We start from the raw sequence: 26,635 nt of genomic DNA, 5'->3' as shown, positions 1-26,635 counted from the left end.
AGTCTTGTAGTCTCATGGACTGCAGTAGAGTTAATAGTCCAGAGGGTGGTATCTTTTTAAGGGCTTAGTGTCTGCGACAAAATCCTTTCCATGTCCAGTTCACATGTTTGGTTTGCAGTGGAAAATCACTTGGTGTTTGTTGGGACTCTGAGCCAAATATTCCATCAACCCAAGCAGATTGGTTACTGTGATTCTAGAAATGATCACCAATCCTAACCCTAACCACCACCAAACACAAGACTATAAGAAAATGACATTATCATTTCTCCACTCCCAACCACAGGCGAGTAGGGGAGCCTATAGTTGTACAGCCATTTGGAGTACATATTGTACAGGTGCTGGTCATAAAATTAGAATATCATAAGTTTTCAGTAATTCCATTGAAAACGTGAAATTTGTATATTATACTCATTCATTATGCACAGACTGATATATTTCAAGTTTTTATTTCTTTTAATTGGATGATTACAAATGACAACTCATAAACAAATTCTGAAAATTAGAATATTGTGAACAGGTTCAATATTGAAGACACCTGGTGCTACACTCTAATCAGCTAATTAACTTAAGCAATAGGGATAACCATACCCTGGCGAGGATTGTGAAACAACCCATTCAAAAATGTGGGGTGATACAGTGCTTCAAGAACCACCACGCACAGACGTAAGACATGGGTTTCAGCTGTCTCATTTCTTGTGTCAAGCCACTCTTGAACAAGAGACACCGTCAGAAGCGTCTCGCCTGGGCTAAAGACAAGAAGGACTGGACTGCTGCTGAGTGGTCCAAAGTTATGTTCTCTGATGAAAGTAAATTTTGCATTTCCTTTGGAAAGACATAATCCACGTTGCTTGAGGTCCAGTGTGAAGTTTCCACAGTCAGTGATGGTTTGGGGTGCAATGTCATCTGCTGGTGTTGGTCCACTGTGTTTTCTGAGGTCCCTAGTTCAACGCAGCCATCTACCAGGAAGTTCTAGAGTACTTCATGCTTCCTGCTGCTGACCAACTTTATGGAAATGCAGGTTTCATTTTCCAACAGGACATGGCACTTTCACACAGTGCCAAAGCTACCAGTGCCTGTTTTAAGGACCATGGTATCCCTGTTCTTAATTGGCCAGCAGACTCTCCTGACCTTAACCCCATAGAAAATCTATGGGGTATTGTGAAGAGGAAGATGCAATACACCAGACCCAACAATGCAGAAGAGCTGAAGGCCACTATCAGAGCAACCTGGGCTCTCATAACACCTGAGGAGTGCCACAGACTGATCGACTCCATGCCACGCCCCATTGCTGCAGTAATTCAGGCAAAAGGAGCCTCGACTAAGTATTGAGTGCTGTACATGTTCATACTTTTCAGTTGGCCAGCATTTCTAAAAATCCTTTTTTTTTGTATTCGTACTAAGTAAAATTATATTTAGTATTCTAGTAATATTCAAATTTTCTGAGATACTGAATTTGGGGTTTTCATTAGTTGTCAGTAATCATCAAATTAAAAGAAATAAACACTTGAAATATCAGTCTGTGTGTAATGAATGAGTATGATACATGAGTTTCACTTTTTGAATGGAATTACTGAAATTAATAAACATTTTCCTGATATTCTAATTTTATGACCAGCACCTGTACCATGTAAAATGTCTTTAGGTTTGGTGTGTGATATTTTTATCATATGGCAGACTACATTTAGCTGTAACTCTCCTCTTCTCCCAGCCCCTGCTCCTACATTAGTCTCAGATCAGCTCCCTCCCTCTGCTGGTCCATTAAAACACCAGAGAGGACGAACAGAGAATCTTCCACTCTGTTGTGGACTCTATGGTCAGGACATCCTCATCCCTACAGCCTGGAGCTCAGAATCAATGGAAGACTCTGCATTTTCCCAGACTCAAAAAAGAAATGCTGCCTGACGGATGGGTCATTGTCACAGAGAGCTACAGTGAACGTCTCTTAATATGGAGTCATTAGTCAAGAGCCACAACCCAAGCAGCCAAGATACTGATCTCTCAGAAACAAGCAGGCACAACAGAGGGCTATATCATCATACACCACAAATCTGCAATCATTATCGTCATTATTATTTATATTAGTTGTAGTGTTGTTAGGTTATATTAAACTTAAATACAGTTAAATATCTTAAGCTCATAAGTTGGGCTGTTATGCTTAAGGTAAGGTTATGAGCTTATGATTGAGTTCAATTTAGTTCTTTGCTGTTAAGTGTCTTGTACTTTTCTTTCATAATATGAGTGTGAATGTTCATTTTAAAGTGTATCTTTGCAATGTCTCCATTCTTTCTTTTCCTGCAAATTTCTCACTGGATTTGTTATTTCCTTGTGTAGTGTTGAACATGTAGTATGTGAACTACTGCACCTTTGAACACTTTACTGATCTATTGTGATCCACACTTGCGTCTGACTGTCTCTTGTCTTGTCTTGACTGTCTACATTTATATGTAGTCTGTTGATATATTGAACTTTTGTCTATTTGCAGGGATTGCCACACAGACATGATTTAAGGAACCCATTAGTGGATGGACTCTGCTGGACTGATTAACCTCCATCACCTTCTGTAAGCAAACTAGTAAACCGTGCTTTTTTAGTGATTCATCAAACTGAAACCTCCAGCTGAAAATTCTGTTTTTCAAATGTTTTTATAGAAACTAGGAAATATTTCCACATGGATAACGGTACTCTTGAGCTACTCAGTGCAGTTGGCTGTCTCCTGAATTTGAAGAAATTCCAACTTAAGTAATCCGAAACATGATAAATCAGTTTGTGCTTTTTTTGAACATTTGGAGTTTTCTCCATTGTCTAAAAACTCCTAAAGTTTTACTGTCATGTGCAGAGAAAGAGAGAGAAATACTGGCATATTGGACCAAGTTTTTTTTTTTCTTTTTTTTTTAAACCCATTTACTGACACCTGTGCTTCATAAACACATTAGACTGGTTTTGAGCATGCAACAGACTGGAGAGCTAGCAAATGGTGAGGAAATATTTTCAGAATTTCATAATAAAGTGTTTTTTTTTATTAAAATATTGATTGGCACATTTAATGTGTCTTCATTAATTCATTCATTGTCTGTAACAGCTTATCTGGTTCAGGGTCCCAGTGGGTCTGGAGCCTACCCAGAATCATTGGGTGCAATGTAGGAACACACCCTGGAGGGGGCTAATGTGTCTCAAATTAATTGGCATGATCTGAATACAGTTGCAGCAACAAGTAATGTGCTATCACACAGCTCCAGGGTCCTGGTTTGTGGGTTCGAGCCCTGCTCTGGGTGACTGTAAGGAGTTTGATGTGTTCTCCCCCTGTCCATGTGGGTTTCCTCTGGGTGCTTTGATTACATTCCTTTGTCTAGAATGTCCGCATGTTGGTACGTGGACTGCCTACTCTAAACTGTCCATAGGTGTGAGTGAACATGTGAGTGTGTTTCACCCTGCGATGCACCGCCACCCCCTCCAGGGAGTGTTCTCTTCTTGGGCTCCAAACCGACTGTGAGCGCCTGAATTGAATAAGCTTTAGCGGACAATGAATGAATGAATAGATTCAAGACTAGGAGAGATGAGATTTGGATGAACTGATAATACACTGAATTGACCAATTATCTGTATTTTCCTGGACGGTGCTAAAGAAATATATCAACAAAAATAGAGATTGACTTTCACCATCCCTCTATTAGAGAGAAAATAGTACTAGCTTAGATCTTCCCTTCTTCTTTTAATTACTTCTTTTTTTCTCTCTGTCTCTTTTTGATGTTTGCTTACATTAGTATTTCATTCCTGTCGTTTACATTTTAGGAAATTTGATGTTTTATTGAAAGTAAAATGACTAATGACATTATCGCTACCTCGGCTAACTGGAGGAAAACTACTAAATAAAAAGATGTTTGGTATGGATACGAGTCGAATTTTCATTTTTGAGCCGAGTCAAATGATCCGATTTTCAACTGCTGCGTGTTGCTGTGTTGTTGAAGAGCGATAGGGGGCGTTGGTGTGGGGGACTTTATGGTGCGGTTCAGCGGGGGCGGGGGCGCTGAGGCTCTGCAGATGAAACCACTGAATTTCAACGGGCGTTTTTATTATTTTCCTTGTGGGAGACGGCGGTTATGTGGTGAAATATAAACCAATCAGTGGCGCTTGTGTGTTATAGCACCCCTCGGAGCGTTCTTCAGTCGTGTGTGTTGATTTGATCGAAAGGTTATTTTAGCGGTATGTTTGTATGTAACGCTACGGGGTGAAGGGAACAGTGATTGACAAAAGCTAGCATTACGCCATGGGTCTGCGAGTCGCTTAGCGCGCTAGCTATTTGTGAATCGTTTGATGGTAATGGTGGACCGATGTTAGCTGTGGCCGCTTAGCGCGGCTCCGCAGGCCCGAGGAGGCTGCCATGGTCTCGGTTGTCGGGGAGGTGAGTCCAAATCATTCAACGGCCCCAGTACACTGTACATGTTTATAGGGGCTTAAATCAATTACATTTGCACGCACCAGGTACCTTTCAGATCTGATCAGATCAGATTTCATTATGCAGATTATACATGCAGCTAATAACGTTGATGTTATTTTGCATTCAACCATTCGTTTCTTGTATTATCGCGCGACTGCATCGTTGTATGCCCTGATTTTAATGGGCCTGAAGTAATCGCCAGCATCTCATTCGAGTTATCCGTTCCACCTTAAATGGTGCAGCAGGTTCATTCTGGAGCCCTAGGCGAGCGCGGGGCGCCCGAATGAAATTGCTGCACCATTTAAGGTGGACCAGATCATTCCAACAAGACGCCAGTTTCAGCCTCGTTGCTGCTTTGCTGTCTGGGGTTGCTGTGTTGATGAAGCCAGTCGTGTTAAACTAGTGTGTGAATGGATGTTTTGGTTGTCTCCCTTTAGCTTAACGTTATTAGCGCAGCATTTATCTGTATCTATAACGGTACATTAGACCGTATAGGGACAACCATCGGCACGATATCAAACCATTATTAATATATTTAACATGTTATTGCCTAATGTATTATCAATGTGTTATTGAGCAGAAAGATTGACGGATTTAGTGGTTTGTAATGATGGTGCCTTCGAATGTTGTTCATTTTGGCATTTAAAACAGGGACATGGGGGTATGCCGTGTTGTTTTCTATGTCTAGCTAAATAAAAGCACCAAAGTACCAAAGCATGGGTTCGTTCGTGGAAGCATAATGGTATGCAATGGACAGTTTTAAGTCTTTTTGAATTTTTAATAATGTTAAACCATTTAGGTAAAGAGGTTGTGGGCCTTTTTAATGTTCAGAGGTGTTGTTTTTCTGAGAAGACTGTTCATACATGTCATCCAAGATGAATGTCAGGCAGAATGCCATTTGACTAGGGTTTTATCTCAAATGGCTCCCTACTCCCTACATAGTGCACTTCGAAGGTCACGAAATAACGACTTCTTCGCAGAAAATCGCAAATATGTTTAACCGAAAGAAATGTTTATTCATTCAGTGATTGAATGCCTGCTCTGTATCTATAAAGCACTAATCGGAATTGGGGGCAAAATTATGATGGCATTTGAAGTGTATAGGGAGTGTTAATTAATTTGAGCTTCAGCCTGGTTTTACCTTTCCCATCGTCATTTCCGTTTCATTAGCTTGCCTTATAGGCTGCAATCTGTTGAGGCTGCTTTATGTAAAATTGTAAAAGTGTACCTGCCCCAGTACTCTAGCGCCAGATTTCTCTTAAATGTGATGCTTTTTCAGCACCATACCACCTAGCTCTATTATGTACTATAGCTATTAACAAGGAGATTTGTGTTTGGTTTTCTGTTTTTTCCAGTATGTCCCAGAACACCTGTAATTATGTGCAATGTGTTCATAGGTGATGGTCATGTCAGCTGAAACCCGTCTGGTTGGGGAGCCTGTGCTGCCTGTGGTTTATTCAGATGATCAACGGCTTCACTTCGGACCGCCACCTTTAACAAGCCATGATTATGCAAAATGTTAAGCGAATCCATTGTCTTAACATTAACCACAACCACTGGATGTCAGCTTGGTAAATATTATTTTCATGGCCGCAATATACTGTAAAATAAAAGTAGCTCATTCTGTGCTAAATATTTTGCATGTTGTGTGCTGTAGAAAAGATTTTGAGCAAAGGTTTAAAGCACTGCTAGATTTTACTGGGGGCTGTCCTTGGTCAAAAAGGCACCAAATCTGCTGTGTCAAAGAGAGTTTTTACTCACTCACTGTTAAGCTGGAAATGATTTTCACCCATGCCAAATATTAAATTATAGAGATTTTGTTTTGATCGGTATGTTTTTCTGGAAATTATATAAACAAATTCCAAATGACAATATGTAGTAGTAAATATGCCAATGCATAATAATTTGGATGATTTTTAAAAAAAATCTACTAAAATATTTTATTCACTTTTACGACAGTCTCCACATCTTTGGGGATGGAAGACTTCTTGTCATCACTCTGATCATTTGTTCCCTCCACAGGACTGAATTCTGGCTAGGCTATCCCACAATATTGATATTATTCTTTGTTAACCATTTCTTGACCTGTTTGACTTTAAGTTTACGATCATTGTTTTATTGGTAGCTCTAGTCCTGCCCAAGCTTTCTTCAGACTGCCTGATGTTTTCCTCTAGAATCTTATGATTCTCTTTACATTTGACAATGTTGCCTGGCCCTCTATGAAAACCACCAGCGAAGCTTTACATTGGGGATTGTGTTGTCCTCAATAATAATGCTGTTTCCAGTTGAAAAAAAAAAAAACGTAACTTTGCTAAATAAAAATTAAAGGTACAATTTAAAATTTTTGCATAAGTATGAATCATTTTGGGCCTACCTGGGCTTAACTCACTTGCTAACACATTGTTGGATAGGAATCAAACAACGACGGAAGCTATTTACCTCATATTCATGTTTAGGGTCTGCTCCACAAACTTTGCTTCAAATCACAGATGCTTTGAATGGAAAATGACCGTCTTTTGACTTCTGATGATCAGTTATTATTAGCTTGCCCACTTCCATCCCAATATTGTTTACATTTTTATTTGTTATATTTTTCTTTCAGCTTCTGCATGACCCTCATAGCCTTGATGAAACTTGCTGGCCCACAGATGGATTGATGCCTGGTGAGTAGGCAGTTCAGTGATTTATTTATTTTTATCATTTATTAAAAATTGTGCTTGTTACAATGTGATTCATATTTAAATACCACACCGTGGCAAGATTAACTATGGCTGTCATCACAGACTGTATTTGTTGTATTTTTTGCCTTGCAGGCTTTGTCTTTTAACTCTTAGTTTAACTCTAAGTTAACAGAATTTGTTGGGTTCAGATCATCATTAAACTCAGTGGGGATGACAGAGGCTGGCCATACATAAGTGTTGATGTTCTTATGTGGGCATGTGATTTATCTATTTGACCCAGAAGTGCTGTAATAGTTTGCTCATGGCTGGTTTAGAAAAATATTACAGTGAATGAGACCTCATATATTTAAAATTAGAAGTTTCAATTTCTAAAAATCCATAATTAAAGATTCAGATTTGTAAACTGTTGTTTGTGGTGTTTGAAATATTGTGGTTTTATTTCATGTTCCATAGAGAGCAGTTATTGGCAACTCTGCCCTTCCTCAAAATCTGGCCTGCAGAGCGTGCTGAGCTCCAGCTTCCCCCCCGGCCCTGTGGCTCTGGGTCCTCCTGCTGCCCACCTGCCGGAGGGGGACACCCTGAATCGTCCACTTGCTCCAAGCACCTCTGTGACGGACCTGTCTTTTCCCGGGCCTCCCCCTCCCCCCCCGCCACCCCCCAAACGCCACTGTCGTTCGCTGTCTGTACCGGAGGACCTTTCACGCTGCCGGTACACCTGGCGGCCGAGTGCCTCCAAGGTCTGGACACCAGTGAACCGTCGATGCCACAGTGGAGGGGGCGCGGGGGGGCCATGTCCGCTGCGTGCCCCCAGTTCCTCTCTCAATTCCTCATTGCATTCTTCCTCCAGTCCCACATTCTTCAGTTTGGCCCTTTCCCCAGATTCCCCACTGCCATGGAATTTCCCCTGGGATCCAAGTGACACCGCTGGAGGCGGAGCGTGTTGCTGTTTTTTCCCTTCGCCCTCCTCATGTTCATCATCTCCGTCTCCTCTTCACCCTCCTCATCCTCCACAGCGGCGGTTCTCGCTCTCACCTGTGCTCATTCGTGAAGCCGCTGCACACTTCCTTCCGCCGCCCCAGGTGCCCCCTCAGCCTACGTCCCATCCTCCAGCTGTGCCCGCTTCACCCTCATCCGCCTGCAGCACTCCATCTTCTGTGCGTCGTGCTCTTCCTCCTCAACTTCCACGTTGTCACTCTCAGCCATGTGACCTGCTCCTGCTCAAACCTGGACTCAAACGCCGCAGGGACCCAGACCGACCATGTGCACGGCCTGTGCTGGACTTTGCAAAAATGACACAGGTAATGGTAACTTTTTTAAATTTTAGTTTTCTACTTTGTAGGAAAGTTTATGAAACCTCAGTAGTACACAAGAATATTGCTTATGTGCACATCAGTCCTTTATATTTGGTCTAAGACCAATAATCTAATGAAGTTACGATAATGTAAATAAAACATCCCAGTTCATGCAGTCCGACATTGAACCTAGTTAAATAAGTCAGAAGTCAGCCGGACTTTTAAGTTTGCATTTGGATGCACGTAGATCTTTTGCACCATTTTGTGTTTTTATTGGTTGTCGGTATTTGACATCAAAACAAAAGCCACAAAAAGTTAAAAGGATATTGGACATTAAAGTAAGGGCAGGAAAAATGGAATATAGATATTTAACTGAGACAATGAGACTGGATGCATGTAAACAAAAGAAAAGGGATAATATTTTATACACCTCTTGGTTCAACGTTTTCATTCAGTCCTGTCTTATAGACTAAGAACTTAATTGGGCTGTTATGCATGTTTAAGTGTCGTTAACAAAGCAGTGTGTAAAATAAAGCCATATAGACGGGCTTTTCAGACACAGTCACGGACCACATGTTCTGATCATTTTGTGATTTTTCTGCTCTTGTGTACCCAGTGAGCTAAGTTATGAGTCAACTCCCAGCAGACTTAAAAAATACCAGTCTTTCTCACAACAGACACCCAAGTCTGTTTTTAACTGTGATACACTGAGAAGATGCATCGTTCTGCAATATATTGTTTGAAGACTCTGGGGATTGATTATGTAGCACTAAAACAGTGCTTTTGTGTGAAGCAACAGCAGCACAACATTGTAACCTGTCATAAGCTTCTCAAACTCAGGTGGCGGAGTGCCAGTATCCTGCACACTATGGTGATTTTTCTGGTGCAAGCAAACTCACTATATCTGGCATTCAGCACATTAATTGAATCAATTGTTTCAGTACTGGAATTAGCAAATTGTGCTGAACACTGACCTGTTTTCAACCTCTGCTTTAAGACCATATGAAACATACTTTTTGAAGTAGAATGGCATACTGTATAGAAAATGTACTAAATAACCACTGGGGCAGTTATCTATCAGAAAATATATCATTGACACAATTGGTTCAAAATATGTATTATGTTTCAACCAACAAATCTTGGGTAATTTTTTTTTTGTAGTTTGTCCAATTTTGTAATTAATCATTTACATTTTTATCTTCATTTTCAGACCCGAAGCACAGATCCCCTAAGTTGTTTGGAGCGTGGTAGACTTGCCTGTGGAGGGGATGTCTGCATGGGCCTTGAGCCTTTTTTTGGAGACTTCAGAGGGTCTTGTTCACCTGCTGAAGGCTTAGGAAGGACGAGTATTGGACCACTGAGTGAAAGTGATGAGGAGGAGGAGGAGGAAAGAGAGGAGGCAGACTCTGCACGTGATGGGGGACAACAAAGTGTTTTTGAGAGGGATTGTACTGAATTAGACATTACTCTCATTGAGGAGAATTAAACAGTTGTCTAAAGGATGCTATTCTCCCCTGCATTGCCAGCGTTCAACACCTCTGTTCACCACCTGCTACCCTACTCTGGCAGGCCTCTCAGGAACACTGCTGCTCTCTCATGAGGCGTGCAGGTGTAAAAATAATAATAAATAAATAAAAAAAAATCTCATTGATGCATTAATGAAGACATGACGACTACTATCAGTGATAACAGGTAATGCAGTTGGCCATGGATGCTGACCCAATATCATATTACATTCCACAATCAGTTGCTAATAAACTCTTAAGGATGTGAATATTAGTAAGCTGGGGCCACCAGCTGGGGATTTGGTAGCTGTTCACAAAAAAAAAAAATCACTGGCAGATAGAACTTGAGGGAAACTGGTCTTTGGCTTCTTGCTGTCTTTCTTTTTCATGTCTTTTTCTCTAAACATGTTTTGTTAGTAAGAATAGTCTTTTGTGGATGATAGTTATAAATACCAGTGTTTTGTTTTATTTGGGGGAAAAAAGGTCAACATAAGAGCTGTAATTTACTCTTTGGACCTCTCTACTTCCTGAGAAATGTCCATCTAATTCAGCATATAAGCCTTAAGATGCCTTTTTCTTTACTGAAAGACTCTTGAAGGATAATAATTGTGTATCTGTTGTCCTCCTTATTATTACTTTTCTGCTTTTTTTAAAAAAAATCTTTTAACCTGTACAATGCATTCCTCTAAAACTGAATAAATTGATTGAACCTCCGTTAATGCACTGTATTTGAGACAGAAACCGAATGAACACAACCACTGTATTCTGAAGGCACATTGTAATACTGAATACATTGTATTGTACAGTAAGTATTTGTTTAAAAACATATTGAGTATAAAGATGGTAGTATGAAGAGTGGAAGGAGGTGTTTTTTCTGTCTTTTTTTGTTGTATGTGTAATAAGGTTGACAGTTCAGACTCGGTGCATAAATAAAATTTATTTGAAATTATTTTACAAAGAAGGAAAAACATCAAGTATTTTCCAAAACCATGTAAATGGATTCTTTTATCCACAGATTAGATTATACCCACAGTACACTGTCACTGTGTTGAAAGTGAACTGAAAAAGATTTATCGTATGAAACTTTACCACAAAGCAGCATATCTTTCAGTGGATTACTTCAGTAGATCTGTTTATACATGTCATCGCCCAGCCATTTGTGCATAGTTCCATATTAAACCACCTTTTCTCAACACCACTAATTAAAGGTCTTGGAACCACTGGATAAAAGCGTACATTCATATTTTTAATCAAGTTATTTACCAGCCCATGTTTTTGATGTGTGAAATATGGTAGGGGTCTCTGATGTTTGCCAAACTATACTGCAACTTGTTGAATTATATGGACTAGAGTAGAATATATCTACTGTTATATTTATTATTGGAAAACCGTCTATTAATTTTTGTAGTGAGATTTTGTTTTATTACTTCTACAAGCTTCTTGGTTAGTTTCCTACAGAGCCCCTAAAACTTTGAGGTGTGTGTGTGGCAACTAGTGTAATGTCTAACACCATTTCTCAGTTCAATAAATCATTTTCTCGATTTAACTAAAGTGTCCCTTCAATTTACTCATTCATTCCCTTGAAATTATTGTTTTCAGCTGGATGAATGGTAAAAAGGCATTACTCTGGAATCATTTAACTGAGGGAGAGAATGTTTTAAAGAAAAACTAGCTAGTATTTTTACCTTAAAATAGCAGCTTCAAATTTGTGTTGCTCCACTGACCTGTAACAGGGAGAATAAAGCCTCTGTCATTGCTACTTTGGGTTCAGCACTGCAGAAACTGCTATATAACTTTCGGAGTAGGGTAGGAAACAGTTTCCTTCCCGCAGCCTAATTAATTGCAGGACAGTGCTGTAAATGTGTATTACATTGTGCAGATGTAGGGGAGCCCAGGAGCAAAAAATACCAAATCTTGCCTAGTGTTTCTTTAAGCATTCTTCTTCTCTACCTTGTCATTACATGGGCTCTATGAATTTGTTATATAAAAATTGTTAATGCTGGGGAAATAAATGTTACATTTTACCAAACGAGGTCATATTCAGAGGTATAATACAGGTGCATCTCAATAAATTAGTATATCATTAAAAAGTTAATTTATTTCAGTAATTCAATTTAAAAGGGAAACTCATATATAGGTGCATTACAAAAATAGTTATCTATTTCAAGTGTTTATTTCTTTTATTGTTAATGATTATGGCTTATAGCTAATGAAAACCCAAAAGTCATTATCTCAGAAAATTTGAATAATTTACACAACTCACCTGCAAAGGTTTCCTAAGCCTTTAAAATGGCCCCTTATTCTGGTTCAGTAGATGTTCAGACACCAGTCATTGAAACCCTCCTGCTGTATCCAAGCATGTTAATGGATATGGTAAATTTTGCATTTCATTTGGAAATCAAGGTCCCAGAGTCTGGAGGAAGAGTGGAGAGGCACACAATCCATGCTGCTTGAGTCTAGTGTGAAGTTTCCACAATCAGTGATGGTTTGGGGAGCCATGTCACCTGCTGGTGTTGGTCCACTGTTATATCAAGTCCAAAGTCAGCGCAGCCGTCTACCAGGGAATTTTAGAGCACTTCATGCTTCCCTCTGCTGACAAGCCTTATGGAGATGCGGATTTCATTTTCCAGCAGGAAATGGTACCTGTCCACACTGACAAAAGTACCAATAATCAAAGTCAGCTTTATTGTCATCCATCCATCCATTATCTGTAACCGCTTATCCAATTTAGGGTCGCGGGGGGTCCAGAGCCTACCTGGAATCATTGGGCACAAGGCGTGAATACACCCTGGAGGGGGCACCAGTCCTTCACAGGGCAACACACACTCTCGCATATTCATTCACACCAAGTCCCTGGAGCTGTGTGACTGCGACACAACCTGCTGCGCCACCGTGCCTCCCCCACTTTTTAATTGAATTACTGAAATAAATAATTTTTTTGTTTGTTTTTTGTAATTTATTGATAACAACATTCATTCTTTGTTATTTCTGACCAATATGACTAGACTACTATGAGTACTAATAGTGTATTACTAGTACCAATGTGGGGCGGCACGGTGGCGCAGCAGGTAGTGTCGCAGTCACACAGCTCCAGGGACCTGGAGGTTGTGGGTTCGATTCCCGCTCCGGGTGACTGTCTGTGAGGAGTTGGTGTGTTCTCCCCGTGTCTGCGTGGGTTTCCTCCCACAGTCCAAAAACACATGTTGCAGGTGGATTGGCGACTCGAAAGTGTGTGAAACTCAAAGGTGTGAATGTGTGTGTGTCTGTGTTGCCCTGTGAAGGACTGGCATCCCCTCCAGGGTGTATTCCTGCCTTGCGCCTGATGATTCCAGGTAGGCTCTGGCCCCCGCGACCCTAAAATAAGCGGTTACAGATAATGGATGGATGGATAGTACCAATGTTACTGTTATGCACTGTGCTAACATATATTTCGGGGCATTGATTTAGATCTTAAAGACCCTGACTACAATGATGGAATCACCAGAAGGGGCTGTTTTTTCAAAAGGTATCAGGCTAAATTAAACCTGAACTGGATAAGTGGTTACAGACAATGAATGAATAGCAGGATGAGTTTGATCCTACATTGAGAGGTGGATTCAAACTTGACTGATAGTGCTGTGGACACACTTTTTACAGAATATACATGGAAATAAACCAGTTTCCTGTAAAATTAATTTAAAACACTCATAAACATAATTATCATATAGTGTTAAAAACAATTTAAACTCATTTAAAACAACTATTTACAATGTAACAAAAACTTTATTATTTTATTTGTTGGCAGAAGTAATATTTTAGCATTTTTGTTTGAATATAAAAAAAGTATTTCAGAAAAACAGTTTAGCAAAATATAACTCTTAATTAAAAAATATAATATAATATAATATATATTATAATATCTTAATATATATATAATATATAATAATTATAATATCCAGAGGCTGTGTCCAAAACATCATTCTTCCATACTGAAAAGTGTACTACACTAGTGTGAATTTGAATGAAGGCCGACTGTTGCTTTGTGGTGTTGTCTCTTGAGTTCTGAGCCGTTAACCGGTTTGCATTGTTTGAATGAACGACTCTTAACGGACATTTATAAAAACGGTATCGGTATCGAGACAGAAGATGTTCATAATGGTAAGTTAGTTCTCTGTCTTCAACAGATTTTAGCAAGAATTTCGTCGTTTCGGAATATAAAATAAATGTTAGCTGGCTGCTTAAGTGTTGGTAAATTAACGTTATTTAACGAAGTCGGATTAAGTTCAGTCGTTTATCCTACCTTTAGTTCTTTAAGCTCTCTGCGCGTACCAAATATTATTTGCTCGCTTTAACGTTAAACGTTTCATTTTATTACGCTTGTTTGACCCTTACACTACAGCTAAAACATTGCAAAACATTCTAAATATTGTCGATAAATAATTTTATTAATCTATTTCCAGTAACATATAAACACTAAGGTTAGCTGTATTATCATATATTGATAATTATTACCTTTTGTCCCTAAGTTAGGCCCTAACGTTTTATAAGGTTTAATTTGTCCCTCACGGACAATTAATATTTCACGGTTGCATGTTTAAATTTCCACTGATGCTTTTTCTCACTTTTAGACTTTTTTTTGGTCCCCAATCTGTGGCTCCACTTTAAATCTGCGATGGCAATGTGTCGCCGGCAGATGGCAATATTGATTGATTAGTGGAAGCAGGGATTTTATAACACTAACGAATTCATAGATTAAAAAGTAGTGGATTGTTGAATAAAAACAATTTTATTGTGAATGTACTCTCTTTTAATGGTGGTTGTATTCTCCCCAAAATTGAAAATGGGGACATTTTTGGAATGTACAGTCGGGGCATCGTTTCCTTTTTCACGTTTCTCTGGCAATGATGATCAGAACATCAACTTTGGACTGAATGTATATAGGCAGTTGTTGCAAACAGTGAAATATTTCACTACTATATATGACTGTGTATAAAACACACACACACACACAAAACATTAGATATAGGTGGAAATTGAAAAGAATAAAAAAGCAGGAAAATCTGTGCTTGTGCCTTTTAATAATAAAAAAGGGCAACAATCCCAACAAGTACTAGAAACTGCAGTCTTCTCTTAAAGCAAGTTGTCTGACTATTCATTTACTCCTCTGGTACCATCTGCCCCTAACAGATGCCTAGCACCACCAGCACTGCACAGTGAAATAAATATATAATGAGTGTAAATATGACACAAGAGAAAACCTTACTGACTTATTACAAAAAGCCATATCTATTTAGGTTTATGATGTTCTTCTTTGAGATGCATTGCTTTTGTCAATTATCGTAGCAGATGCATCTTTTTTGTAGGATGTAACTTTGGTTTAATTTCAAATTAAACTGGTTCAATGGGTCACTCCTTTCTCTGAGTACACTGTTCTGTATACTTCCTCTGAATACACTGCAGTACAGGTGAATCAGGTCTAATAGTTTCTGAGGTGCTGCTAAGCTCTTTTACATCACTGGCTTCATCTTCCTTCTGTCAACCTCCAGCCCATCCCTACACAAATCCAAAGCATTGGCACTAATGATATTGTTGGCAGTACATAATGCGTACATGTGTCAGGAATAGCTGAAAAGAAGACAAATCTGAGATGTAATACCAGTACATATTGCAACTCATATGAAGTGGTAAACAGTTTGCCTTTTTCTGGCCACTCAGGATTAGAATCTACTGGCTGATATCATGAGTCTTCCAGGTTTTCCATTCAGACCAAAGTGACTTAAGCTGGTGAGCTCTAACAAAATACTTCTCAACATTGTGACAGCAGTGAAAAAAAAACACCTTCCTCTTTATGTCATAACCTGTCAAGGCATGGCATGTAGGAAAGCACAGGCAGAAGAATTTCTTTTCTCCAGCTGTTTGTATACTGTCCTGATTGGCACAAACATCCCTTGGCAAGCTCAGGCTTTGTGCTTGAAGACAAAGATAAATCAAATAAGCTGCAACTTGAACACAACAAAAGCAGAACAAGCATGTCAGTGTTTTCATGCCTGCTGAATACGCTTGCATGTGTCTTAGAGAGGTAGATGGCGTGTAGCACTACTGTGTAAGTCTCATAGTTGTTGCTCTGATTAGATAGAGTCTCCTGTTTTTTTTATCAAGTCCTTTTGTCTTTTCAGCTTTTTCAAAACATCCAGTCAAAACAAAGGTCTGGTCTTCAGTGAGTCTACGTACCATTTAGGATGTGATGTAATTGCAATCAAATGCAGAAAGCATAGCTTAGTTACCATTATTTGTCAGAAATCTTCTGTAATTGTTACTTAATTATTTTCTGAATTTAAATGTGTTGGTTTGTTTCCAACTTTTTATGTGATTAGCAGACACATCTTTAACTTATTGATCAGTACCTTTCTTTCACATTCATGATGTATCATATTGGCTAGACCTACTTTCATAAGCATGTCCCTCTGGTGGCATTTTGAAGTGATGTCTTGAGATATTGCAAAACCTCAGAGTTTTTCTTGTGATGAAGGCTTCTCTTGACAGGTTTGGGTGCATTCATGTCCACATACATATTTTGGGTACATAATCCTGATATGGTCCAGGTTTTTGAATTATTCTGCCAGTTTTTAATACACCTCATGCTGTATATTTTTCAGATGTTGGATGATTTATTTACTGTACTTACAGCACCTCTCCCCATTGTCTCATTTTAAAAACAGAGCAGTCTCTCTCCTAGCAGTTTCTTTCTCTCTCTCTCTCTCTCTCTCTCTCTCTCTTTCTCTCTCTCTGTATGTGTCTGTTTTTATGTTTGTAGAATGAAACAAATCAGATTTTCCTGGCCATTCAACAAACACATATTCATAGATCCAAGCATACTAATTAAAAGTTAATATTTAGAGTACATTCTGAAACAATTTTGTAAGACTTGCTATACAAAATATAGTCAATATATAAACAAAGGAAATTAAGAATTAAAAAAAAATAAAATAAAATGCTTATAATGAAAATGAACTAAAATGTAAAAATGTGGTCTCAATACATTATTTAGTTGCCAAATTGCCTACTAGTGTTGTTGTTTCTTTTAGATAAATACGCCGTAAAGGATTCTAAGGATGTTCTCTCTACAGCGTAGGGTGAAGGTTATTTCCCCAAAGGAAAAAGTTGTATTCATTTGGAATTTGATAATCGCTTTATTTTCTCTGGTATCAGTCACTGTGTCACTGTTCGAGGTAAGAAAAGTTATTTTAATTATTGTTTTGGGCTGGCCTGAATAATTATTTGAGTATTCATATTTACATCTGTTTTCATTTTTCTATTTAGTATTTATGAACTCTATTTTTTGTTGTTATATGTAGACGTATTTGATATCTAAAATAATTAATTTATTCATAAATTGTAACCCTTTATCCAGTTCAGGATCGCGGTGGGTTTGGAACCTACCTGGAATCACTTGGTACAAGGCAGGAACACACCCTTAAGTGGGTGCCTGTCGGATATATAATGTATATTGTTAGGCTGTGAACTATTTAAACATGAAATGTGTGTCTCATTAGACAGACTTTAATAATTCAAATACCATTTTAAGGGTGATTTCGAGAACATGTTATTAAGTACTCATTTGAAATACCAATGAGAATTTAAAACTTCAAAAAGTAGTTTCTGGCCAGCCTCTTAAGGCTACTTGGGCATTACAAAAGTAATTTGAGATGGAAGACCAAGGTAGATTATAGTGATACAGCAAAATATGAATGACTGGTTAAAATGGAAACTAATAATCAGTACTGTCTGACACTGAAACCCAAACAATGACAAAAGCTGACAATAAATTCTTGAAAGCTTTTAATTAGCTTAAAGTAGAATGTGTGATTATTATGCAGGTGTGTAACAGGGATTTTTCATGTTGTTGCTAATGTTATGTTTTAATTTAACTTTTCTATTTCAGCTGTTTTTCAACTCTACTGTGTCTACAGTAAAAGTTATAAGACACTGTCTTGATGTCATCTTTCTGTTCAACATAATCTCACGCTTTTACATTGGCTATGAGAGTCATGGAGTGGTTATTACAGATGCTCAGCAAGTTCAACTGACCTATCTCAGAACCTGGTTTGTAATCGATCTCTTATCTGTTCTTCCACTGGAAGTATTAAGATATGCTTTCCCCGAGCTACATTTCATGCATGTCAACAGATGTCTGAGAGTACTGCGACTTTTCACCATAATATGTAAGTTGACCTCTATTTGTCCTAACAAATGTATTAAGTGTATACATGTTTTCAGGCATTTTTGTATAACATAGCTTTATTAAATATATATATGTGTTTTTACTCTATGTTCCCAAATGCTAACTTTGAAATAATCATGTTTAAATCGTCTAAACGACAACTGACACACTTTTGAGCACCCTAAACTAATACCTAATATTATCCCAGAGAACAGAACAAATCGATTCACATGCTTTTGTAGAGCATTTTCATTTATGGACCACAAATTAACACACTTCTTTAAGTTTCAAAACTTGCTACACTTTAAAACACATTTGTACACCTAATGCAGTTGTCATCTATGATCCATAATGTTTTTTATGTGTTAAAAAAAAATATGTTGTGCAGAAAAGCAATGAATTATAAAAAGAACCTTGTCTATAAATATTAGTGAAAGCCATTTTTGGCACTTAGTTAGATGGAAGGTTGTATTGGTACTCATGAGAGCTCTGTAATATGAAGACATTTTTAACATATGCTGCTTAAAATGTAAAAAAAACCTCAAGAATAAAAGTGCTACTAAAACTGTAAATATGTGTATTGTTACATTTCAACTATATTGTATAATTTGTGTGCATGGACCGCACCCAAAACTCAGCTTGAAATGAGCAGATGAGGGTGGGGGTTATTTAAGCTAACCGTGATGATTTGTGCTGACCATGATCGTATTATATTTAATTTCAATCCCAACAAACAGAATATCAATTACGTGTATTTCTAAACAAATGGTGAGACAAATGATTATGGAGATTTAGGCTGTGCATATCTCCAACTTATACTTCTGTCTGCAGCATTTTTTTTTTGATACACTATCAGAGTATGTGTTTTATTTGAGCAGCTGTAAGTAAGTGGCTATTTGCTATTAAACGGTGGCTGTAAAAAGTGCCAATAAAACAAACCTGAGAAATCATCTGCAGTCCACCACCGCAGTTCGCATCAGAATTTGCAAATATCGTTTTCAGACATACAATTTTAATTAAAAACAGGACAAGGGGCAAATATCTTTAAATTTATTTATGAATAAACCGTTCAATAAACTGACGTTCTTTACCATAATAGTGTGTGTACATTATTATGCTATCATTAAGCATACAGGCCTATTAAAATACTGGGGGTGTAAAAACAAAAACAAAAAAACAGACTATTAAATCGTTAATCGCAGTTACTTGTATGACAAATAATCGTCAGTTAAAATTTCATGATTTTGACAGCCCTAGTGGAATGTGAAACTGAAGAGGCAGGAGGATTATTTGTACATAGAATGAGTATAAAAAGGAGTTGCTGTCTTAGTTGTTAGCTAATTCTAAAGTTATGTCCTAACTCCATTTTGCACATATGGACAACACCCAGAACTGAGCTTAAGACAGAAGAGATAAAATCTGAGAAGTTTGAGGAAGACTTCTTCCGTACAGAAACTGGATTCCTAAAAGAACTCTAGATTTCAATGATACCAACCTCTCTTATATGCAGTAAAATTACTGTCAAAAATAATGTGTGCATGCTCATATATTTTCATACATAAATATTTAATTTGGGCGGCACGGTGGTGTCGCAGTCACACAGCTCCAGGGATCTGGAGGTTGTGGGTTCGATTCCCACTCCGGGTGACTGTCTGTGAGGAGTTGGTGTGTTCTCCCCGTGTCCGTGTGGGTTTCCTCCGGGTGCTCCGGTTTCCTCCCACAGTCCAAAACACATGTTGGTAGGTGGATTGGTGACTCAAAATTGTCCGTAGGGGTGAGTGTGTGTGTGTGTCTGTGTTGCCCTGTGACTGGACTGGCGCCCCCTCCAGGGTGTATTCTCACCTTGTGCCCAATGATTCCAGGTAGGCTCTGGACCCACTGCGACCCTGAACTGGATAAGCGGTTACAGATAATGAATGAATGAATGAATGAATATTTAATTTGTACACAAAAGTCTGTTTTGTGTTTTTTTGTACGAATACGACTTCAGAAAAATACGATTATAAAGACTTACGCATACGACTTGAATTATTACAGGTATGACTTCTAGATTACGAACACGAATCGGAAAGTGAGAAAACACTGTCAAAAATACGTCACTGGACTCACAGTCAAGATGCATTGAGCAGAAGCCCAATTGATTTGATATAGTGGGCATGCATGGTCTGCTGTGTCTATTTTTTGAACTTGTGGGGTCCCTGTAAGTTTTATTAGTTTGGTTCTTGGACTGACTGGAGAATGGGAGAAACGAAAAAATCCAGCTCATTTATTCATTTTCAGTTTGAACACACAAAGACAGGAACGAGAATACACGCCGTGTTTTTTTATATACAGTTCATTATTTTGATTAGGAAGTGTGGGAGGGCTTAAAGCATCCTTTACACCTCATTAGTCGGTCTGAGCGATCACCGTTTGTTTAGCAGCTCTCTGCAGTTAAAACAAAAGTCCCAAACTCTTAGGTTCTCTGTGGACATACATCTATTATCAGTTTGTGTGAAATTAAAGACTTGTATGTATAATGTGTTTTAACATTATAATTTAACATGGGGTGGGGGTGGTTGCATTTTTTTTAAATGGATAATTTATAAAATCATCTTTAAATTAAATTTCATAAAATTAAATATGGTTTGCCTGCTCATAGAGTTTTAATTATAGATAATGAACATGGGAATCTTTCTATTATCTGGCATTATAATTCAACCACAGAAAAATACCTTCGTACCCCTAATAATTCAAGTCGTAAGTCGTCTTTATAATCGCATTATAAGTCGTATTCGTACAAAAGACACACAAAACAGACATTTGTGTACAAATTAAATATTTATGTATGAAAGTATATGAGCATGCACACGTTTATTTTGGACAGTAATCTTACTCTTCACTCTTAGGCTTGATGGAGATGTTGAGGTGGAGTGTGGATGATAGTGTAGTATGCCTAGGAAAACTAACATTTAGTTTTTATTGGTAGAGTCAGATTTTAAGGATGTCCCTTCTGTGTTAGGACCCAGTGTAGAGTAGGCAGGAGAAGAATTGCCTGGAGGAATATCTGACTGAGATTTAACTTGTAGGAGTAGCAGGAATAGACACAACAAATCTGAGTGAAAGCAAAATTTTTGGTATGGGCCTTAAGTAAATTTAAGTAGATGTCCATGATAGTGGATAAATGCAGTTCTCTTTGGTTTGTTTATATGCTCTGCATCTTTTAAGGTGAAACAGTATGTTTGAGGGGGAAAAAAGTCACTGTTGTTTGTAGTTACTGTACTGTTTAAATTACCACAGAATTTAATTTGTAACTCAAGTTATTTAGTAGCACTTTTGGTAATGCCATCCTGAATTTGAAGACTTTTCCATCTTAAATAATCCAAAACTAATTAAGTATTACCCACCCAATCATTCACTGGAGTTTGGTAAACACTTTAGACAGGTTTCTAGCATGCAAAAAGACTGGAGAGCTGTCAGATTGTGAGGAAATATCCTCAGAATTTAATAAAAAAAATTCAGATGAAAATTGTGAACATCGCCTTTAAGATATTTCATACTTCATCATAAAATAAACATTTACATAAAAAGTCAGAACTCAAAGTTTGGACATAGATACATGTGATACTATTGTTTCACCTAGAAAACTTGGTCTGTAAGAAATGTATATAGAGTTGCTCCATTTGAACACTGTATTGAATAGGTTTGGACATGAATATATGAAGGTTAAAGAAAGCTTTAGAAATCAAATTGTAAATTTACATAACCAATTATATGCAAATAATCTTCTATAATATTACTTGTTCTCATAAATCCTTAATAAAAATATTTTGCAAAATCGAATATTAGATTTGAGTCATGTGGCCAGACCTAGATTTTTCATGTTAATTTCTTAATTATGTGTGGAATCATAATTTTTTAAATATTTGGTTATTCATAGCCTCCTTCAGTAATGAGCCTGATACCAACAAAATTCATGTGGAGCTATTGAAATCTTTCTCAATTATGGTCATTTGTGTCCAAGTCTCTGCATGTATCTGGTAAGTCTGCTTCAGAAACAGATACTCCAAAAGCAACATACTTGATATAAAAAATAGAGCCATAAATTGAGTAGTACTTATATTACATTATTTAGCTGCTCACAAGCTGGTGCTATTGTTGAAGCCTGTGGAACAATTTTAATGAACGTTACACAAGAAGATTTCTAAACTATTTGTAAATATGATATCTGGCTTGCACACAGAATAGCAAAACTATAGAAGCAGAAGGTATTGTGCAGATGCTATATTCTGATGCCTAGATTCCAGCATGCTGACCTATTTAATGTGGATAGAAAATGTAAATAAAAAGTTCAGTTGTAGAATATAACGTCTTCACCATTAAGGTGGAGCAGAACTTTTATATTAGAAGCTTAGGTGCCAGAATTTTACCCAGTCCATGATTCCAGCAAAAAGAGATAATTTGAATAAGCTTACTTCAAGAATATCTTTGCTCTAGGCTCACATGCCATTGAATAAAATATTTTTGTTGTTGACAGGTTTCATCAGGCATGTGAGGCTGCTTATGATGGTCATCCAAGACATTGTCCTAAAATGAAAGGCTGGTTGAATTTATTACCACAATGTAAGCAACTTTTTTATTTATCTTATGTGTGGATAATCAAATAATAAGCTTAAATACAAGACTTTATTTTTCCAAGAATTAATGCAGCTTCAACACTGGCATTCATTACTGTTTTACGTTTGATGATTGTTTTATACAAGCATTTATTGCAACTTGTAGGATATTGATACTCTGACTTCATAGATTATTTAACACAAAAAAAATTTTTGCCAGTAGGAACAGGTATCTCTAAAAGGCAAAAAATATCTTTCTAAGCGCATATACATACATACAAAAAAAATAAATAAATAAAAAAATGTGGATAATAACAGACTATTTGATGGCATTCATATCTGTCAAATTTTGCATGTCCTATTTCTCTTGCAGTTTCAACCAATTTAAAGGGTGCCACAGATTTGGAGTATTATGCTGTGTCTTTATACTGGGCAGTAATTACACTGACTACAGTTGGGTAAGTGAAGTGCATTAAATGTAATGTAATTTTAGTATATGTATTGTTGGTTTCAACATTAAGCTCTAACACTGCATTATATCAACATGCTGCCCTGTATTCTGTTTTAAAGTAATGCTTAATTCACATTCATATTCTTATCCACATTTAGAGTCTCTTAAAAGAGCAATCTGTAATACTGACACTAAGCGTTTAAAATGAGAACTATAATACATATACAAAACAGTAGAGAGGTATGTTTGCCTCCGCACTCCTCCCCAGATGCAAAGCTTACCTGGTTGACAGTTTGAGGAAAACTGAACATACACCAACAAGCAAGAGGTGATTAAGATATTTGGACCCTAATAGCTAAAATGAACCTGCCATAATCAACGTATTTACACAGAAAAATGTTCATCATTTCAGCAAAATGTCTACTTTGTTGGCAAATATGGCAAATATTTGTGTTAAATGAGCAGCCACCATTTCCCCAGCATTTACATGCCTTTACTGTCCAAATCCACCTTAAATATTTCAAGTAGATGAGGTTTCTTATCGATTTTCCCTTCCACCATAGGTATTAGGAGATCTTTGCTGATTTGCTATTATTGTGTTTAAACATTCTGTTCTACCTCAAAATATCTGTTCTTGAAACTTCTTCTGAAACTTTTTGAAGCAACTGTTATTACACTTTATCCATTAAAACACACAAACCAGTACATCATGTGACTAAATATTTTCCTAATTAAGTAAAAGGCAAAAATTCAAAGACTCACGGGATTTTCCCTATTTTAAAAGCTTTTACTGTCCAAATGCACAAATATATAGCATAGACAAGGCTGGTGTTATTTTCCCTTCATCCATAAATGTCATTTTAGATAGCAGATCCTTGCTTATTTTTCACAATTTTCATATTCAAGCATTTAGTTCCATCTTAAATGGCTCAGGTTAAGTGTCGTATTGGCTTCAATACGAAGCCAAGAAGGCATCGATTCTCCAACTTCTTGGATACTCCTGCCCTGGACAGTTACTAAGGACAGTAAATATCTAAAGATTGCTCTTTTAACACCTCCTCTTTGCTTTATATAGAAATGAATGTAGGCAATAATAGACATGATTTTATTACAATGCGAATTATGGTGATACCAAAGGAATATTGTATGTGATGTCCACTGTATTTGCTTGAAACCAAAGACTGCGTGCAGTGTAATGTAAATTAAAGGGAAAAAAAAACGTTCAAAAGCAGATACTGCGATCAGTATTTTACACTACTTTTTTTTTTTAAATGAAAGATGACATGGGCGGCACGGTGGCACTGCAGGTAGTGTGGCGCAGTCACACAGCTCCAGGGGCCTGAAGGTTGTGGGTTCGATTCCCGCTCTGGGTGACTGTCTGTGGGGAGTTGGTGTGTTCTCCCCGTGTCTGCGTGGGTTTCCTCCGGGTGCTCTGGTTTCCTCCCACAGTCCAAAAACACACGTTGGTAGGTGGATTGGCGACTCAAAATTGTCCGTCGGGGTGAGTGTTTGAGTGAATGTATGTGTGTGTCTGTGTTGCCCTGTGAAGGACTGGCGCCCCCTCCAGGGTGTGTTCCCGCCTTGCGCCCAATGATTCCAGGTAGGCTCTGGACGCACCGTGACCCTGAACTGGATAAGCGGTTACAGATAATGAATGAATGAATGAAGATGACATTCAACCAGAGCTCTTAGGTTTTTGTTCACTGTCAGATGGCAAGGACTTTGCTAAGTATATGGGCTTTTCAAAGCAAAGTAATAGTTTGGATCTGTGTGGTACTTTTTTTTTTTTTTTTGCATGGGAGATTGTCAAGATATTTTTGGAAGCCGATCTGTATTATTCCAAGAACTTTCTTTTACAACAGGATTGCTTTAGTCTTGGTGTCCCTCATGTGAGCTGTTTTGCTCTCAACTTTCATGTAATTGCTAAGCTTCTCAACTTCCTTAAATGAGACTTTGGCAATATATAGTACTGCAAGATTATGAAGCAGGCAATGCTTTTCCTTCTTGTTCTAAATTATAATGTCTTGTTGGTTTGGCCTTATATTATGGTCAGTTTGAACAGCAATAAGCTTTCAGTGACCTATGATTCAGTGCCTGATTACAAGTAGGCCAAAATCGTTTCAGCATAGAACAATGCAGGAAGGTGTTATTGTTGTGTAAATGGTTATATTTGTTCTGTGCTAGCACTGTGCACTCCGCAACAATATGATGGACATACTCCTCTTGCTGGTAGCACATTCTTTATCCCCATTTTACCCTGCTCTTCATTGATCAGGAACCCCACATGACCACCACAGAGCAGGTATAATTTAGGTGGTGGATCATTCGCAGAGCTGCAGTAACACTGACATGGCATTGGTGTGTTGCACTAGTACAAGTGGATCAGGCACAGTAGTGCATTGGTTCACCATGTAGATGTAAAGTCAGAGGCAGTAGCTCTGGTCTGTTGCTGCACAGTTGTTGTTGGTTGTCCTCTACTCCTTCATCAGTTGGCACAGAACGCTGCCCACAGAAGTCTAGTAGCTCTGCTTTTTCTGATATTATTGTACCAGCACAACACACTAACATATCACCACCAAGTGTCAATGCAGCGATGATCCACCATCCAAATAATATCTGCGCTGTGGCGGTCCTGACCATTAAAGAACAGGGTGCAAGGACAGCATCAAACATCTTGATCCAAAATTTCTGGACCATGTCTGTTCAAGTTCAAGTTCCTGATGACAGCTTGAACCTCCAGTGAGACATCTTCCCAAACATCAGGTGCTACAGCTTGGAATGCTTTAGATTCTCTCTGGATCCAATCAATATTTTGAGACCTATCATATCACTCTATACCATATACCTCTCAGGCCTGTGAGGGTGTCTCAATGATTGGACATTGGTTCTGACTGAGGTCTTTGTTCTTCAACTTTGTGTTTTCCTGAAAGAGTCCTACCATCTTAGGGATTGTGCTTTGGCTATCAACTTTATCTTGAGGTTTCTAAGAAGCTCAGCTGTTTTGGCGATTCCATGGTTTTTGGATTATATGCTCCACTGTCTGATGGACTTTCTTACTAGTGACTCCTTTGCTAATATAAATTAAAACTAATATATCCTTTCTGAGATGTGTGATCCAGTTGTTCTGGATCACAGAACAATGTCTGCCACCATTTCCTCTCCACAGCACTAAGGAGCATATGGCTTTCAATTAATTGCTTTATGCTTTCCAGCTTGTTTTCGTCCATTTCCTGGAGTGGGGATTGGTTGAGTTTGCTCCAGGTTTGGAAAGACCCTCTTGTCTTTGGGGCCTTTCGATTGTTGAAAACCACGTAGTGGGTATACCCATATTACTTTGCAATATTCCACTCTTGTCCATTCATGCCTTTTCAATATGCTTGTCTTGGGTGATAGTGCTATCACATGAGGTCCCCTGGATGAGATTAACTAGCTGTGGTAACCCTCATGAGTGCTAAGCGTTGCTGAATTGAATTTTT

The 26,635-nt window shown here is 38.0% G+C and overlaps 2 protein-coding genes across 5 annotated transcripts in view; both read left to right on the top strand.

Annotated features, from left to right (window-relative positions):
* The first annotated feature begins 4,018 nt into the window (after positions 1-4,018).
* fam53c (family with sequence similarity 53 member C) lies at positions 4,019-11,406 on the top strand. Its single transcript, XM_066646765.1, has 5 exons — positions 4,019-4,399; positions 5,833-6,006; positions 7,038-7,098; positions 7,570-8,414; positions 9,619-11,406. Exons 3-5 carry the CDS (start codon positions 7,092-7,094, stop codon positions 9,892-9,894), a joined length of 1,128 nt encoding a protein of 375 aa, XP_066502862.1. The 5' UTR covers positions 4,019-4,399; positions 5,833-6,006; positions 7,038-7,091; the 3' UTR covers positions 9,895-11,406.
* A 2,582-nt stretch (positions 11,407-13,988) lies between these two features.
* LOC136667955 (uncharacterized) overlaps positions 13,989-26,635 on the top strand; it is a 48,533-nt gene continuing 35,886 nt past the window's right edge. For all 4 annotated transcript variants that reach the window (XR_010795451.1, XM_066645145.1, XM_066645144.1 and 1 more), the window contains exons 1-6: positions 13,989-14,050; positions 16,978-17,121; positions 17,835-18,114; positions 22,033-22,132; positions 22,630-22,715; positions 23,082-23,166. Coding sequence is in view for 3 of the 4 variants with exons in the window: in XM_066645145.1 (XP_066501242.1) it covers positions 17,005-17,121; positions 17,835-18,114; positions 22,033-22,132; positions 22,630-22,715; positions 23,082-23,166 (668 nt within the window). In the remaining variant the exon portion in view is untranslated. The remainder of the gene's footprint in view (positions 14,051-16,977; positions 17,122-17,834; positions 18,115-22,032; positions 22,133-22,629; positions 22,716-23,081; positions 23,167-26,635) is intronic.

This window comes from Hoplias malabaricus, chromosome 15 (genome assembly GCF_029633855.1).
Source record: "Hoplias malabaricus isolate fHopMal1 chromosome 15, fHopMal1.hap1, whole genome shotgun sequence".
NCBI classification, from domain to species: Eukaryota; Metazoa; Chordata; class Actinopteri; order Characiformes; family Erythrinidae; genus Hoplias; species Hoplias malabaricus.
Note: the sequence above shows the minus strand (reverse complement) of the source record. Positions and strands in the feature narration are given on the sequence as shown.